The 18215-nt window shown below is 41.4% G+C and overlaps 1 protein-coding gene across 2 annotated transcripts in view; it reads left to right on the top strand.

Annotated features, from left to right (window-relative positions):
• LOC121941909 (E3 ubiquitin-protein ligase DTX4-like) overlaps positions 1-18215 on the top strand; it is a 40956-nt gene that overhangs the window by 9828 nt on the left and 12913 nt on the right. For both annotated transcript variants that reach the window (XM_042484889.1, XM_042484888.1), the window contains exons 3-4: positions 11187-11398; positions 12014-12915. In XM_042484889.1, the coding sequence (XP_042340823.1) occupies positions 11187-11398; positions 12014-12915 (1114 nt within the window). The remainder of the gene's footprint in view (positions 1-11186; positions 11399-12013; positions 12916-18215) is intronic.

The raw sequence follows: 18215 nt of genomic DNA, 5'->3' as shown, positions 1-18215 counted from the left end.
ACAACCACTTGGCCAGTCATGATAATGAGAATAGAAACAAAGGACAGAGCGTCTGTCTGATCGTTCCTGGATGGAGTGTTAGATAATAACTGGGTTGTGTTTTCAGGTTCTCAATCCGTTTGTGAAAGCATCTTTTCAAGAACACCTTGGGGGAAATTCATTCAAAATGTCCACTTGCACTCAAAGACAAACTGATTAGTTTTTGGTGGTAAAAGGTCATGGGCACTGTGACCTCATCTATCTCATGCTGGGGATGCAATATTTCAAAAACACAATGAGAAATTTTTATTTCAAATATGGCCAAAACATCCTTTCTGAGTCAGATGAAGTGATTAAAGTTTGGTGAGCAAGGTCACCTTGACCTTGCGTTCATCTCATTTCATGAATGCAATATTTGAAGTAGCCCTTGAGAGAGTTTCCTCAATTTTGGCACACAGGTCCACTTAGACTCATAAATGACCTGACATGAATTTGGTGGTGGAGGGTCTTTGACTTTGACAGTTAAGGTGAGGATCTCTTCCTCTTTTGTGTTGGAGCCTCCACTTTATACCGCCACCTGATCCATCTCTCACTATCTCTTCCTCTTTTCTCCTCTGTCACCCCTTTCCTCCGCCTTTCTCTCACACACTCTATGAAGCCGAAAATTTACTCTGAACTCGACACTCAGGGGATTGAACTCTTTCAAGGTGAGACAAAGTAGAGACAAAGACAGAGAGAGAGCTGAAGGGAGTAGGCGACAAAGTCGGAAGAGCGAGGGGTGAAAAAAGTGCGGAGAGGGCATCAGAAAGTTAAACAGTGAGGAAGAATATAACTGGAGGGAGATAAAATAAGACAAGATGCAGAGAGAACAAGACAGCTTGAAAGTCAAGATATAGAAAGGAGCCGAGGACAGGAGGAATGGAGGAAGATAAAAGTAACTGTGGAAAAAAATGACAAGAGCTGACAGAGGAATTGAAAGGAGAGAATGAAAGAATAAAGGGTTGTGTGAAGACTTTCATACAGACAAGTTGGATTTCTTTAAACCAGAAAAATAATGAGTTGATGATGGACAGTTTTTCTTAAAATACTGCACATAAAGATGTTTTTTTTATTATTCTTTGTATTCTGAGAAAGCAGTAACCTATTTACATCCAACTATTGAGGCAGATAAATGAAAACTTTCGAGGAACTGTCTAAAACGTATTATCTTTTAGAATCATTATTTCAAAACATGCTATTTCCTGGTTGGAAGAACTAACTTTGCTTCGACTAACTTTGCTTCGAGCCAACTAGATACTGCCTGTTCAGTCTGTTTTCTACATGGACACATCATAAATCACAAGAAAACAGTGGGAAGGAAAGCCAGAGAAAGGAAGATGAAAGAGGTGGAGGGGTCAGAGCGCAGCCTTTTCACTCCGAGTTGTTGTTGTGAAACTCTGCGTGTTGGGTTACTGTTCCTGTGTACTCTGGGGGATATCACTCACTGGCTGCTCTGCAGCACACACACACACAAGCAGAGGACATACATATATGAAAGCAAGTGAAGACATCAGTAAATATTTATGTCACTGCTACATAACTGTATCATGCATAGCACTTTAGTTGTGGGCAACAACAGATTGCCTCAGAATATCTTAGCCCGCGTTTCTCTTAACCCTTTGAAACCTAGATCGACATCACTTCTGTGCTGCTGGCAGATGCCTGTCACAAGTATTTAACCCTTTGAAAACTTTAAACTATTATTTTGTGGTAATTTTGGGGTCATTTCTTAATTCACTCTTGGCTTTCCCATGTCTTTAAAAGAAATTAAGCCAATCTTCTCAGGTTTCAAAGGGTTAATACTCAGTGTGTTTAATCTACAGTTTGGTCGAGCTACTGTTACAGCTCGATTGGGCCTTTTCATTGGACTACTGTCCTTGTACCAGTATACAAGCACCAGTGGAGAAATGATTAATTGGCAAAAGTATGTCCAACTCCACCTCAACTGTTTATTTTTAGTAACTTCCAGGTAGAAAACCACCACGTCACGTACATATAATCAAACACGCTGAGCAAACAGTTTTAAGCCACCTAAAAAAAATCTATATCCGCTTAAGTGCTCACCATATTTAGAATATTCACCGCTTGGCCTTGTTGTATCACATCTCTTCCCAACAGGGATTTGAAGCTGTTGTATCAAAAACACCAGACTCCATTGAGAACTTGTTTTATTTAGGTGGCTAAAGTATGTTTTCCTGCGGCCCGTCCACAGCAGTATGTTGCTTAACTTCCGTGCCGGTGTTGTGGGACTGTGTTTCATTTATCAGAAGAGCGGGGTAGCTGGGATGTGACTTTTTTATTTCAAACAAAAATAAAATACTTCCTTTTCAAGTTGCATGTCCCTTATCTAAGCCAAAATTAAAAACACAAGTCCCTCCTCAGTGATAAATTTTATAAAATGCCGGACCTGTTTTGCAGCACTCCTTCTGCCCTCACAAATAATGAACAGTCCCTATCCATAAACACAGAGGGAGGCCGGCACAGTGACTAGGAGCACGCACAGGACATCTAGTCTAGTTAAAAGTCTGACTAAGGTGTGCACATGACGGAAGAGCTCGACTTCTAGTTGCATTATCTAGGTGTGTTTGTCCAGGTTTAGTCGGACTAACACAATAATTCGACTTTTTCTAATATCATCTAAACGCACTGACTGAATCCAAACCTAAACTTACCCTACCTAACACCCTCATACTTAAGTCAGACTGGTCACATTTTCTCCCTATGAAACACTGACCCAGCATAAGCACCAAAGACACACACACACACACACACACACACACACACACACACACACACACACACACACACAGAGGACTGCCGGGGGCTGATGACTCTCATGTGATGGGGTTTAGAGGGGCTCGCAGGGAGGCAAGAGAGAAGAAATGGAAACACCGAGTAGTGCCAGAGAATGTGTGTGATGGATGGATTGATAGATGGGGGAGGTCTTTTAATTTATTTTGTCCATCATTTTAAGTCAACACTGAAGCAGTGTCAGTGGCATTTAAAGGGGTATTCCACCCATTTTACATATGAAGTTCAGTTTGCTTGGCATGGAGGAATTATCTGTGGCTACAGACGTATGATGATGTGTCTGGCTGGTGAGACTGCTTCATTAAACAAATAACCTTGTTAATGTCAACAGAAACTATTGAGTTGCACTATGGGAAATGTAGGGACTAAAAGCATATATATCTCATTCTCTGCTGCTTTGATTTGGACAAAGAATGCCACCCATACCATTTAAAAATATAATTTTAGCACCAGTATCAAAAAAAAAGGTACCCAACCAATTTGGACCATTCTTTAAAAAAAAAAAATCTGGATAAAATTTTCTGGTATAAGCTCCCCCAATTTTATTGTAGTTCAATAATAAATGATTAGAATATCCCTCGAGAGTTTCTTTTTTATTTGAGTGGATTTACAAAAACCTGAACTGCTGTCTTGTCCATGATTTTATGCCTCCATGCCGGTGAGAGTCGTTATTTTGTTTTTGGGTTGTCCAAAACATTTTTGTGAACATGATATTTCAAGAGTGCCATGAGGGAATTTCTTCAAATTCGGCACAAACATCCACTGGGACTTAATGATGAACTAATTTGATTTTGGTGGTCAAAGGTCAAAAGTCAAGGTCACTGTAACCTCGTCTGTCTTGTGAATGCAATATCTCAAGAACAGCATGTAAGATTTTTTTTTCAGATTTGGCACAAACTTCCACTGGACTCAACAATGAATTGATACCATTTTGGCGGTCAAAGGTCACTGTGACCTTATATCTGTCTCATGCTTGTGAATGCAATATTTCAAGGTCTTTAGGGAGTTGTCAAAAATTTGGCACAAACGTCCACCTGGACTTGACAATGAACTGATTAGAATTTGGTGATGAAAGATCAAGATCACTGGGACCTCATAAAATACACTAATTTCTTTCCATTACTCAATAAATAATATGCTAATCACTGCAAAATTTCAGACAAATATCTAATAGTAAATAATGACAAAATCATAAAATTTTATATCCAAAAGGTTAAAGGTCGACTTGACTGTGACATCATAATGCAAAATCACTTTGCTGGCCATTATTCATGTGGTCAGATGCTGAATTGGTGTCATTAATCTTAAGTGTCCACTCTGTAATTGTGCTGATTGAATATAGGCCTTTTGTGCTGCCCAGGGGGATTGTGTGTGACATGTCCATGTTTTGGATGTAAACTGTAAGTGCAAGTTAAGTGGTTTGCCAAGGCATACAACTGTAAGGCTGTAACTCTAGTTTTTTTTTACTGTCGCTATTTATAATAGATGTAGAAATGCAGCAAGCTGTGTACCAAGACAGTGTTATCATTCTTATTCTTGTTTGTGCTCTGATTGGCCAACTGCTTCTCCAACCATCAGAAAATCATACATTTACATATATAGGATATGGCTGACAATTCAGAAGCTTGAAACTGGCCATGAAGAGAGGCTAATACTCATTAAAGGGCAATATATTGGCGACTGCACACTGATCAATTTATCAGCTTTAGAAAGACTTAGCTTTGATTAGTTGATTATTTCTTTTTTGATGGAAGCATACCTAAATCCAACCACAAAAGCTATTGTCAAATTGTCCTGACAGCTGTTTTGAAATGTAGCTGTGAAGAAGTGGATGGAATACCAGAGAAGAAAGTTTGCATTCATGCAGGCAAGAAACAAACAGCGGGAGGCAAACAGAAAGCCAAAAACATGTAAATATATTGATGAAGTGTTAGAAGGAGAAGACAAAAGGAAAGAAAAAAAAAGGGTGACAGCGACGGAAGAGATGATATCACACAGAGTGAGGGTGAGATATCACGATAAACAAATCAAAGTACGGAAACAAGTTAGGAACAGAAGGGGTGGGAAAGTGATGATTAAAGGAAAGTAAATAAGAGGAAGTGAAGTGAGTGTCAGAAAAAAACATTTTGTTTCTGTGACTCCAGGTCGGCTTGACCTTCTAGATAATTTTCGTGCTTATCCTCTATGTTTCACTCTCTCTGTTCTTCTCTTATCTCACGCTTCTACTTCGTCTTTCGACTCTCTTTTCCTCGTTACTCCAATCCTCTTTTTACCTTTGAGAGAACAATCCTACTGCTTTCAATTTGTCTTCCTGTGGACTTCTTTGTCTTTGAGTTTCTGTTCTCAGTTTGAGCCCTTTTATCGCATCATCAGTTCTCATTTTTCTGTTGTTGGTGTTACCATTTGCCACAAATTCTTCTTTTCGTGTCCTTTTCGAGGGTGTCATTTTCATTTGAGGTATTTAACCTCGATAGCGACTCATATAGTACATATGAGTACATTTTGTCATTTCCTCAATCGTCCTCCATCCTTGTGCTGCTTGAGGGTGCTCAGGCCATTTTAAAGATGATGAGTGGAGAAGTGGAGCTAGAATTCAAGGAATATTTTTGAAAAGTACTGTGAATTATCGTTGGGGAAATAGCAGCAGTTTGACCTGGTTCGCCTCGGGCTGAGTTCACGCTAGGACAGAAATCATTCTGGGTTCAATCAGGGAAAATATTTCGGAGACTCTTCAAGTCTGCATTGCTTTATATTTTCCCCTCTTTGATATGTGGCTAGCATATGTCATAAACAGATGAGCGGTATTGTAGTGTCTACTTTCGCAGAGATATTTTTTTTCTTCTTATTGATTTTTGCATTTGCATGTATCACAGGTGTCTGTAACCTGAAAAGCTGTTTGTATTGACAGTTACAGTAATGAGACATTACATAAAACATGCTTTGCTTAAATGTGAGTTTTTACTGGAGGTAGGGCTGCAAGGTATTGGCCAAAATGATAATAACGATTATTTCAATCAATGTAGAGATCACAATTATTTATTAAAATGATTCATTGTTTTTTGGGGGAAAGTATTTTTATTGTTCTTTGACATTTAAATAAACAGAGCCTGTTACACTTCCATGATGTGCTACATTCCTACTAATGTAAAAATCTTGTGCATCTCCTAGAGGCAAAATATACATATAATTTTACCAAAACTTTTTACCCAAAATTAAATCAACAGAGCACTGCTTTCATTTCTGTATTGTGCTACATTCTTGCCAGTTGATACATTTTTTATAGTTACATATCTGCTGCTGTGTGTATATAAGCAATATGTTTTTTACAGCAGTCGTGGTACCATGATGCACTGCAGTGCTGCTGTGAATATCTCAAGCTGCATTGGCACTGCCTGTTCAAGGCAGGAACATCACTCTATCACTACTATGCTTCCTCGCCATTCTGTATATAGCGTACAATTATGGGGGGGGGGCATGAATGCAGGTAGTAACAGCGCCGTGAAGAGGAGATTTAAAAAGCAGCTGTTAGCATAGCAGCTAATTCAAGAGAACAAGAACAGCAGTCGTAAATGTCCGCAAAACTAGGAATACAGTGAGATTAGGGAGCTCTTACCCTCTGAGCAGAGCATAAGATCAGCTGTCATATAACAGTTAGAGGGACAGTGAATAACTGTGATTGACATGTTCTGCCTTTGTTGTTGTGTATAAAGCACTGCCGATGCTCATATTATTCGTCACCTTAAAGGTGGACACTCATTGATAAATGTCACGCCCATCATCCCTCTTTTGAGTGCGGGATGCCGTGATGCAGTGTATTATCACACACTGGAGCGTAATGATGCTGCCATTGATTAGTTCTGCGTGAACATGCAGGGGCAGTATAAAGGAGGCACTTTGTTGTCTGTGAAAAAGTGGCTTCAGTTGATAAACAAGGACAAGGATTAACAGTAACAGCTTGGTGAAGTCAGCGACATTATTCTTCCCAGCCTTCATGCATACATTGTTCTGCAGATTGTGGTGTTTTTTGTTTTTTTTTTCAGGTGTTTTAACAAGTTTGTTATGCTGCTTTGCGGCACATGCACAACTCTCATGCACTCTTGGTTTGTTCTCTCCTATGTCTAAACAACGGATGGTTCCCATTTTGCCTATCTGCAGTGGCAACACTGAGGAAAGAGTTTCACAGAGAACATGTGAAGCAGCAGGACAGCTCTTCAAAAGTGGAGGCTGCTATTAGTTTATGAAGCGCTTAATGTGATAGGCGTATACAGCTGAGTTTCCTATGAATGGAGTGCACTTTTTAAACATCAATATTGCAGTCCATCATGTTGATTTAATTGTGCCAAGCCAAAATCATGATTGATATTTGATTAATTGTGCAGCCCTAAGTGGAAGAAGTAAAATGCTACCCCCCCGCCCTATTTGTTTGGAGCATGTGGCCAGATATTACACACCACCCCTTTAAATACATGTATTCCCCATGTGTTTACTTTGGCTTTAGTTCTAAAACACAAACACACACACAGTCTGACCAGTGCATAAATCCAATGTGGCCACACCCAGACACGCTGCACTAGATTCCAACTGTGACTGACATATGAAAGCAGCAGCGGGCCTTGTGTTGATCCAGCTCTGACAGACGAAACATTTAGAAGGGGCGTGGTGCTGTGAGAGAGCAGCAGTATTAAGGCTTTTTATGGTATAACTGTCAACAACACATGGATATACATGAACATTATGTGTGTGTGTGTGTGTGTGTGTGTGTGTGTGTGTGTGTGTGTGTGTGCGTGCAGCACAGTCCTACAGATGTATCTTTCAGAGCCAATTACATCTGCTTTTATCTGTTAAGTTTTGTTAATTTGTAGACTTGGGGCACACCCAAGCATAACTTCATTCACATCAACTCATGATTACACAGACACACACACCCAGACACACACACCCAGTCTCCAGTGCTTATGACTTAAAGGGGAATGTCACCTAAATGAAGAATTCCAGTATGTAATCCCCATGGCTGAGGAAAGTTTAATCAATATTTATCAACATGAACTACTCTCTCTCAAAGCCAAAAACCAGTAAGTTTCAAACATGTGAGGTCATTGAGTAGAGAGCCTAAAGCAGCTCCATAGACAGTGAATGGGAGCCTGAGTTTGTGGACCTACATAATGTTTGTTATTTATACCTAAATGAACTTTATTCTACTGTATAATTCTCAGTTCTGAAACAGAAAATGTTCCCATATTCTCAGAGCATTCCCCTGGCTGCTCTCAGTGTCATTTAGAACATCTTTCACCATTCATTGTCTATGAAGCAACTCCAGACTATATTTTTGATAATATTCCAAATTTTAGCATGCTAGTTTTGAATTTCTGAGAGAGTTATTTGCGCTATATTGTCAGCCTAGTTAACAATGTCATTGTCTGTAAATGAACCATCAAGGCCCAATAATACACACAAAGCACCTACTGTAAGCACACACACATACAAAGCATCCTGATTCACAGTGCTGATGCCACGTTCAGAGACAAAGGCAGGTTGTCCTCTTTGTGAGAAGACCTTGGCCTGATTACAAGAGTCCAGCACAGATAACACAAAATACACAGATGCTATTTGACATTCTGGATACACAGCTCCCTTTCCCATAATGCTCACATGATTACTTTTTATTATTAACATAATAAAGAGGTTATGAGAGAGCACCCGTGTGGTTTGTCCTGTTTGAGTGGACATCTTTACTGCAGTAGATGGAGCTTTTCAGCTGTTTGTGAGGCCTGGAACACACTGCCTGATTAAGTGGCGTGGAACGTGTTGTTTTTTTGTGTTTTTTTCAGCACCCATGTTAACAGATTAGAGCAGCCACATTTAGCCGCATTTCCTGCGTGAGCAGCGCTGGTCACATGCATCTCAGCCACTTGTCAGCCGCAGCACATCTACAGAAACAGTGGCTTGACAACCCTGATAGTGTTTTGATGATTATATTGACTCTATGCCACCTTTTATTTCAGCTTCAATGTCTTTATCTGTCACAGAGATGAGAAATTACAGATAAAACTGTTTTACTCAAACTTTACCGTTTCTGTTTCAAAATATGATTCCCCTGACAGCTTCTCTGTTGATAGTATCCCATCAGACATAAGGCATTTTATTGTGAAACATTTGCAGGACTGTGTTGTTGACAATGCAGGAGCTTGCAAGACTCCATAAATTAGCACTATATGTACTTATGAATGCGGAAATTTAGTACTCGTCGCAGCAGGCAGTCCTGCAGGAGCAACAACGCTGCCAGTGTGAACCCCATGAGAGTGCAACACGCTGCAGTTCGTCGAGTTTGTACTCTCACACTCATGCATGCAGTGTCTTCCACGCGAAAGTCCAACAGTTTATTTAATTCTTTGAGGATGAAAATGCAGAAAAGCTGCAGTGGAATTAAAAAGAATAAGCCTGCACATAATGGCAGTTTTCGAATTTTCAAAATTAGCAAAATCCTTTTTTTTTTTTTTTTTGTCAGAGTTGAATTTTGTTGAGGTTCTACGAATAAGTGTCTGCATTCCAGCAAACGTGTAAAAATTTTTATTTAATAGTGCCGTCAGGAATCTTTGAACAACAATCCCCTCCAGCATTGAGCAGCTCAGCTTGGCCTCAGTCTGCTGTTTGTCTGACTAAATGGATTCGTTCACTTTGCAGTTTGAGAGAGCAATACATTTCACGTGGTAATCAGCAGGTCAAGTGCTCCCTGTTGCGCTGGATTCATTCAACAGAGAGTGAGACAGGAGAGGGGCGGGGTCATATACTTTCACAAACACTCTTTCTGTCTTTGTCTCACGTCCATTTTAAGGCCTCTTTTTGGTCTCCCTCTGGCTGTAACATATACTCTGTACTCCAGAGACATCAATTGGCATCTTCTTTGTTGGGATTCCTGCAGCAAATTCAACTATTATATGAAATGAACTATAGACACAACAAGCAATACAGAGGGTGATAGCTCACTTTGATTATTCTGAGTAAACGCAGGCCCCCGTCCATTCAACCCCTTCCTTTTGATGTCTGTGTGATGCCACTCTGCCAATATCACCTCTTTGTACTAGTCTCTCACTCTTTCTCAAACACACACACATACACATATGCCTTCATCTCCTTGCCCTGGCATTGACTGAATAGGCTGTTACCCCTGGAGACTGATGTAGTTTCTGGTTGGTTGGATTGGGGACCCTCCTCCCACCCCTCTGTACCTCTGTGAGACAAAAACATTGCTGTGCTCTGATTATTTATTTATATTTTTTAATTATTTACTTCAGTTGTCTTCAGATGATTTATGAGTACATTTGTTAGTGATATATTGGACTGAGATTACACAAGTTTATATGACTGTAACAGAAAGGGCAAAATGGACGAAGTGCTCTTGAGAGACTGTAACTCACGTCCCTGCAGGGCCCCGAATCACAAGGCTGGCACCCACTTCCCTTTGTGGAATTATTTTAGTGGATATGTTTACTCATCCAGGCATTTTAATGAAAATCATGAGTGTAGTTAGAAAGGCTACATTATGGTTCCATGACCATTCGTTTTCAAGTGCCTTTTTCAGACCCTTTTTATAACTTCATTACTCCTGCAGGCACGCTGTTTTTAAGGAAATGGAAACATCAAACTCACATTTATGTAGCGTCTTGCATTACAGCTGGGCTTTATATAAATAAATATTAGTATTGAAACATTTTTGAAGATTATCGTTACACACTAGGCAGGTTTCCATTACAGATTTGCACAAAACTTGGGCGTTTTTTTTTTTAAATTCTTGATAAACAGTGATGAATTGCGAGATGACTGCGTTTCCATTGATGTTCTGCTACTTCTCCTCTGGCAATAACATTCCAAGATGCACGGTGATGGATGTTCAAAACATTATAGCAGGTTTATTTCTATTGCAGCCACCACACTTGCTGTTGTTCTATTTGGCTACGTTGCCTTTGCTATGCGAGCGATAACATAAAGGCAAGCCCCATGAGCGAGGGAGTGGCCCCCTTAAGAGAGATTTCTGGGAGATGATAGTCCACAATATATGGCTATTTCGAATTGCCTAAAACACCACCTAATGTGAGTGTAAAAGCTTTTTTGTTTGATAAATGGGAGTTTTTTTCTAAATGGATGTGTTTCCTATTAGGCATATTATATATTCGCAATTTCAATTTGTGCACTTTGAGGGTTAATGGAAACCTGCCTACTGTTGCTGTAGCATGCAAACTTTTGCTCCGACCGGTGCCGGTGCCTGGTTCTGGCTCGACTGTTCTCAAAGATTTGCAAATGATATTATGCCAAAGTAATAATCTAACATTTTTTATGTTTCCCTTCTCTTTCCATTTCAGGAACCATCCGTCCGGTGCGGAGGAGTTTTTATGACCCAGCCTCGGCCCCAGGTCAGGGCTGGCAGTGGGAGTGGGAAAATGACGCGGGTACGTGGACGGCCTATGACATGGAGGTGGCCATCGCAATTGAGAACGCCCACAATCAGCAGCCCTGCCTCGACCTGACACCACTCGGCTTCTGCTACCTCATTGATTTTCAGAACATGACACAGGTGTGTGGAAATTCTTTACAGGGACACCAATCAATTAATCCATCAGACTTTATTTGTATAGCATTTTTCATACAAGCAAAACTGTAACACAAAGTGCTTTGTACAATAAAACCAGGAGTCCCCTGCCCCCACCCCCCTACACACATACACTAAAATATACTCATTAAAACCAGGAACTGACGAAACTCTACCATAAATAAGGAAACACCAGAGGTGCTAAAACCTATAGATACAAAGATATTTTTTTTTAAATGAATAAAATAAAATAAAATAAAATAAAATAATAATAATAATAATAAAAGACTCTAAATAGTAGATAAAAGGTAAATAAAAGGAAAACAGCACAAAGTGTAAAGATAGCTTGAAATGTTAAAAATAATTAAATGATATGCCATCAAGTGAAACACACTAAAATGTTAAGTAAATGGTCAATAAATAATTAGATGAAGTTCAATTAAAAGCCAGACTCAAAAGTAATGATAAACTCAACTTAAAACATCTTCCAAATCTTAAATTCTTTTACTACATGGGTGATATTTAGTTCTCTGTGATGTTTCATAATGAAGATTAATCAGCAATGTCATAAAACTGACATTTTGATCTGTCGTCCTGCAGGTGAACAGACAGAGCCAGAGGTTTCGGAGGATTCAGAGACGTGCTGACATGGCCTACCCTCTAGTGTCCGGTCCTCTCCCGATACCCAAAGGAGGCGGTGTGGGAGGAGGTGGAGGCTTAACAGGAGCCCTGCTGGGTGTTGGTGTGTCGGGGGCCAGCATGGGGATCGGAAGCTCTGTTTACCCCAATGGGGGCTTACCGCCCACTGGACTGGGCCAGCCTTGTTCCTGCCAGCAGTGCATGCTGGTCCTTAGTGTGAAGACCAACACAGGAGGAGCAGGGGGAGGAGGTGTAGGGATACAGACTCTAGGTAGACGCTCACTAACCTTGCAGCGGCCCAAGAATTCAGTACCCATCCCCTCTAAACCTCTGAGTCCATCTAAATCAGCCACTCTGGGACGAGGACAGCAGCAAAACTCCAACTCCAACTCCAACTACTATCAGACGCTGCCACACGGCCTCGCCATCTCCAAAAACGTCGCCTCTCCGAGAAGGAACGCCCAGCTCTTTGCTCAGTCACTGGCTGCCCTCACCGCCGGCACCTCCTCTCTGGGTATCTCCTCGTCTTCCAGCAGGCCGCCTCCACCATCCCTCCCGCCTCCCCAGCCTCCATCATCCAATCCAAATCTGAACCCTCCGTCCATCCCGGCCAAGCACTCCTCATCTTCAGCCAACGAATCAGTGCCAACCGCCACATTGATTACCCCTGCCAACAGCGTGACCACGCCGCCTTCTCCTGTGCCATCTCCGTCGCCGGTGGTGATGAAGCCGCAGCGCACGCCGTCTTCGGCAGCGACAGTGTGCCATGCCCCGTTGCCACAGAGATCAAGCTTAGCCGGGCTGAGCAGACCAGCATTACAGAGGATTGCAATGGCCCAGTCCAGAGCGCTCATAGCATCAGGGTGAGTAAATCAAACATACAAACATCAAGACAGCTGACACAACACTGGGAGCCTCATCAAAGACCTTATATGGTATTTTACGAGGTCTGAGGAAGATGAAGGTGATAATGGTGCACTCTAGGGCTGATAAGCTACCATATATTTTTATCTTAATTGCAATATGAATTTCCATAATACAAATCACAAGGAGCTGCAGTGTCATTATAACCAAGACTCATAAAAGATGCAAATAATATCATACTAGACTGACTGAATGTTGTTGTTATTTTTATTAGGCTTTAAAGTTGAAAATGATTCAAAGGGCCAGTGTGAAAGATTTAGGGGGATGTATTGGCAATATATACCTGCCATATTATATTTGAATATTTATATGCACCTCACATTGTCATCGCAAAATCCAAAGTGTGTCTCAAAATGAATATTTTCCCACACCATCAGTGCTGCTGCAACCACAAACATTTATTAAGCCTGTGCAGACATGCAGAGACAAATGCATGTTCAAACATGCAAAAACACTGTTGCATGACTGGGCGTACAGCGCTAAATATGTACACATAAACACATGCATACATAAATCCTTGTAACTCCCGTCGGAGGGTGTTATTGTTGAAATGAGTCACTTGTTACACTGCACTGCCTGTGAGGGATGTGATTTCAGAGGTGTGACTCTTCACATTCATCCCTGATTTTGTTTGTCGTAGTTCTGGTTTTGTCTTGGTGTTTCACACCTGTTAGGCGCTAACATCCTTGTTTTCATTTAAAAACTTGTTGTGTTGAGCAAATGCAGAATTAAAAGTAATGTTGCTAATGGATTCCTGATAAAAGTGAGTGACAGTGAGGACGAACTTTAGGAGGAGATTCAGTAGGACCTACCCTCCATTCATGTGTCTTGTGCCAACAGCACTAGCAGGCAGTACATTCTGGTGACCTTAAGATTTGAAATTCAAATCCATGTTAAGTGATAAAAAACAAATCACTGAGAATTCAAACAGTCTTCAGCATAAAGTGGAAGCAAGGCCAAACTAAAGTTATAAAATGTTGAGCTGACCTTGTAACTGTTTACTTGGAATATGCATCCATGTCAGTGTGTGTGTGTGTGTGTGTGTGTGTGTGTGTGTGTGTGTGTGTGTGTGTGTGTGTGTGTGTGTGTGTGTGTGTGTGTGTGTTGTGTGTGTGTTAAAAGGCAGCCGTGCTTTCTGCATGAAGTCCATCTGTGAAGTGGCATCTGTAGAGCAGAGGGGGAGGGATTGTGTGAGTGTGAAGGCCACGGGTCAGCAGTACCCCCCTCTCTCTAAAGCTGTTTTATGCGTATAAGGGTATGCACGGTGCAGAGGCCTGAGCAGAGAGCCGCTCTGCGAGGATTCCATTCTGATAACCGTCTCAAATTGGAATCTCATGAGCAGAAGTAGCATACTCGAAGCCAAAATCCAAAAACACATTTGTTGACCAGTTTTCAGATGACAGTGAATCGGGGGCTGGTGAATGAACTGTGTGACAATGATCATAACCTTGACATGTGCAGACACGCCAGATTTGGAGTAAACAGCCAGCCTTACCTGCTCTCCTCTCAGCCTAAACTTGCTCTCTGGCTCTTTCACCTCCCCAAGAACTCTTGAACTCTCGTGTCCTTTACAATTATTCTCTAGCCCTTATCCTCCTCCTTTTCTTCCCTGTCAGCTCTCTTTCATCATAATATTTTCTCCGCCTTTGATCTGAGCTAAGACTTTCCAACCAAATCTCCAAAACAACTCCCTCCATGCTACTTTGGCCTCCTCTGTCTCTAACTGCTGCCTCACATGTCCATGTTCAAATACATTATAAGCCATCCTGCAGTTGTCCTTTTTTGCACTCATTTCAGTTGATTCTAAAGTCAAAATTTAACCGTCAGTTGAAGCTGAAGCTGAGTTGTGGCTGCTTTAACCACTGTTCATACTGTGATACGTTTTTCATACATTAGTAAACTATAAAATGAAAGGATGATAGGCTGCCTCCATAGATTGAGAAAAAATATTTAATTGACTGGGCTGACTGCTGGCAACTTTTTAACATTTACTTGAAATGGTATTCAATGCAAGAGATGATAACATGAATCCATCAACACACCTTAAATTTCAATTCTTAAATGACAGCCTGTCTTCAAGTCTTTGCTACAGTCTGTGAGTCACATCCACCCCTCGTTCTCTAACAGCTCCAACCACTTATAAATGTGGTCACCTCTAGCTCCAAAGAGCGAGAGGGCAACAGCTGAAATGCTGAACTGGAGGCTTAAAAATGTCAGTCCACAAATGAGTGGGTGACACCACAGTGGCTACGTCCATTATTTATATAGTCTATGTGGAAATGCTAAACGGATCAAGGGTTAGGAATCTGTATGGGTCATGTACGTCAAGTGTAATAGAAATGGGCTTAGGTCTTATAAAAATGCTATCATTATTATAGACTTTCTAGTTTAAACCCAGGCAGCACTGCTGGTTGCACTTGCCGTTGTCATGCTTCACAGTCATACAGAGGAGCGGAAAGTGTTTCTCATTTACCCACAGAGGCTGATTTTAATCAGCCTCCAGCCACAACTCCACCTCTTCAAACAGATTCCTCAGTACTGAGAAGCTGCATCTCTTACTGACACTTTCCAGCTTTCCGTGATGTCATACCACCGTGATTAAAGCAATGTCACGAAAGCTTTCCCATCTTTGGTTTCAGCAGCAGGTGTGAGTTTCAATCCCAGCTGCACAGGAAGTGATGCATTTTCACTTTTAGTTTGATATCAGAGACCAAAAAAATGGGATTCTTCCAGATAATCACTTTCCAACTAAAAGCAAGGTCAGATGGTTTTGAGATGTAGATTTTTTTTGGTCGTACTCCCCCTCCTCCCTCAACCCTGTCCAATGTTCCCTGCCCCCCTCTCTTTCCCGGACTCCTCTCCTCCCTCCTCTCCCGTCGCGTCTCAGCAGTCTGGGCCCCTCAGAGCCTCATTGTTGGTCTCCACAGTAACCTTTGTTGGATTACCCAAGCCTGGGCCGCATTAGCAGCACAATGCTGAGCCTCTGCGAGTTTCTCTTCTTTCTACTCTCTTCTCCTTCCCCCTCTCGCTGCTCAGACCTTTCTGTATTCTCTTCCTGCCATTTCTTTACTTTCCCCTCCTTTGCTCCTAGGTATTTGCCAGCCTTTTTGAAAAAAAAAATCATGAGATCTCACTGTTTTGTGTGTCTGGCTCTGCTTGACTTTTAGCAGCCTGTAGCGTTTTGGGCTATTTTAAACAACTCCCGTTTGATAAAGATCCCTTACTTACACGGCCCTCATAATTTAATAAACAAGTTGGATTTTATGGAGTCGGGTGGATGTGGTGGAAACATAATAAAAATGAAAGATTGACAGATGACTGATTAAGTGACATTTTCATTATGGGAATATTTTTCAGGTGGGGGAGAGGTAGACAATAGTACCGGTCCACTCATTGTTTTTTTACCCCCAGACAATCACAATTCAGACAGCGGGAGGGGTATGTAGATACATTTGTGTGTGTCTGTGTGTAGACAGTCACAGTCTCAGACAGTGCCCAAGACAAGGGCTTATGGGAATGGGGAGGGGGGGTACAAGACAAAGAAACGAGTCAGCAAACTGTCAAAGATTGATCACACAGTGGTGCAAGAAATCAGGCCAACACCAGAGAGAGGGAGAGAGAGAGGTGACATACACACACACTCACACAGAGCAATACCCGCCTGTGAAGGCATATAACAAATATGCACACACACACACACACACACACACACACACACACACACACACACACACACACACTCACTCATTGTCCTTCTCTCTCACACACAGTAAAAGTAAATATTGACAATCCTAACAGCAGAAGCAGTGAAGAATGTGTGCTCTCTATCTCCAGTGGGGGATTATAGGAATGATACAAAGGCAGTGAATGAGTGTGTGTGTGTTTGTGGGGGGGTGTTGAGGGGAGGGGGCTGGACAGACAGCGTACTGAGGAAAAAAAAGCAAATTAAACAGGAAGAGGTGTCAGAAAGAGAGAGCTCCGTGACTTAGTTTGGGAGGGATAAGGACAGATGAGCAGCAGTGGGCAGTGAGAATGAGTTGGCACCTGTTTACAGATTGCAGACGGCTCTCTGGAGTCTTACCTCTAATCACGTGTGGCCCATAGATGGAGCTGTAACCACAGAGAAAAACATCTCATGTATTTCACACATTCAAGGAATCTATGCAGAAGAGACCATGGGCAAAAATGATCTTCTTGAATGATTGTGAAAAATGAAGTAATGAGACGGGAAAGTTTACAAGGTGAATATCTGACCTTGATAAATAGTTCCCAGGCTAACTGTCTCTGCTGTCTGCTGTCTTTGCTCTGTTAAAAAGGATATGTGTGCTTTCTGTAAGCTGGTGTTTGTTCTTGTTCAAAAATTTATTATGAGGTGAAAGAAATATCACCCTGTATAATCACTATACAGTCTGGACAGCTGGAAGGACAGATTTGTGTGCACGAGGATTGTTTTGTGTTATCATATGAACATGGATTTTTTTAAAATGTAAAGGAAATACTCTCTTGGTTTAGTAGAGCTCTTCTTGTCTAAATGTGGTCTTAGTTAACAGCCCTATAGCGTGATGTCTGTGTAGAAACAGCTTGTGTTTGATGAGCAGGTACGCTTGAGCTGCAGGTGAGCGGCTGGTCGCAGGGATCAATTTGCATATTCATAGATCCACATATACAAAATGAGACAAAGGCGCAGTTACATCTAACCCATTTTAAGGAATAAAGGGGTTTTCCTTCCCAAGGAGAAAGACTCTGAATATGTCATTTTGGAACAGAGATGAGTTTAAGGGTTTAATCAATGGGAGGAGGACCAAGAGCTTTTGAAACAAACAACTACCAAAAAAAAACCAAAAAAACAAAATCTCTTATATGCATGTATGTTGGATGATACACATTTTAAACAGTTCATCACAAAACTTGATCTATTTGTCTTAGCTGACCAGGCAGCCAGTGAAATGGTGTTCTTTACGCTTTTAAACTCTTTGTTTTTTGGGGAGTAACAGAAAATAAAGAATAGGAAACATCCAAGTTAACCTCAAGGAGCATCGAGCGAGAGGAGACAGACAGCCAGAGCAAACAGTCATCTGTTGTTTGGTGTCAGTGGCTGATGCCTCCCAGCCTGTCTGTCTGCATCTTAAATTTACATCCAGGACAGTGTTTCTCAATATGTTTGGAAAAAGTTTATGTTTGGCGAGTTCACTCAAGAAGGTCAGCGTCAGTGGTTCAGTCAGCTTCCAAACATGCCAGA

This window comes from Plectropomus leopardus, chromosome 4 (genome assembly GCF_008729295.1).
Source record: "Plectropomus leopardus isolate mb chromosome 4, YSFRI_Pleo_2.0, whole genome shotgun sequence".
NCBI lineage: Eukaryota > Metazoa > Chordata > Actinopteri > Perciformes > Serranidae > Plectropomus > Plectropomus leopardus.
This window is presented reverse-complemented; position numbering and strand designations above follow the sequence as displayed.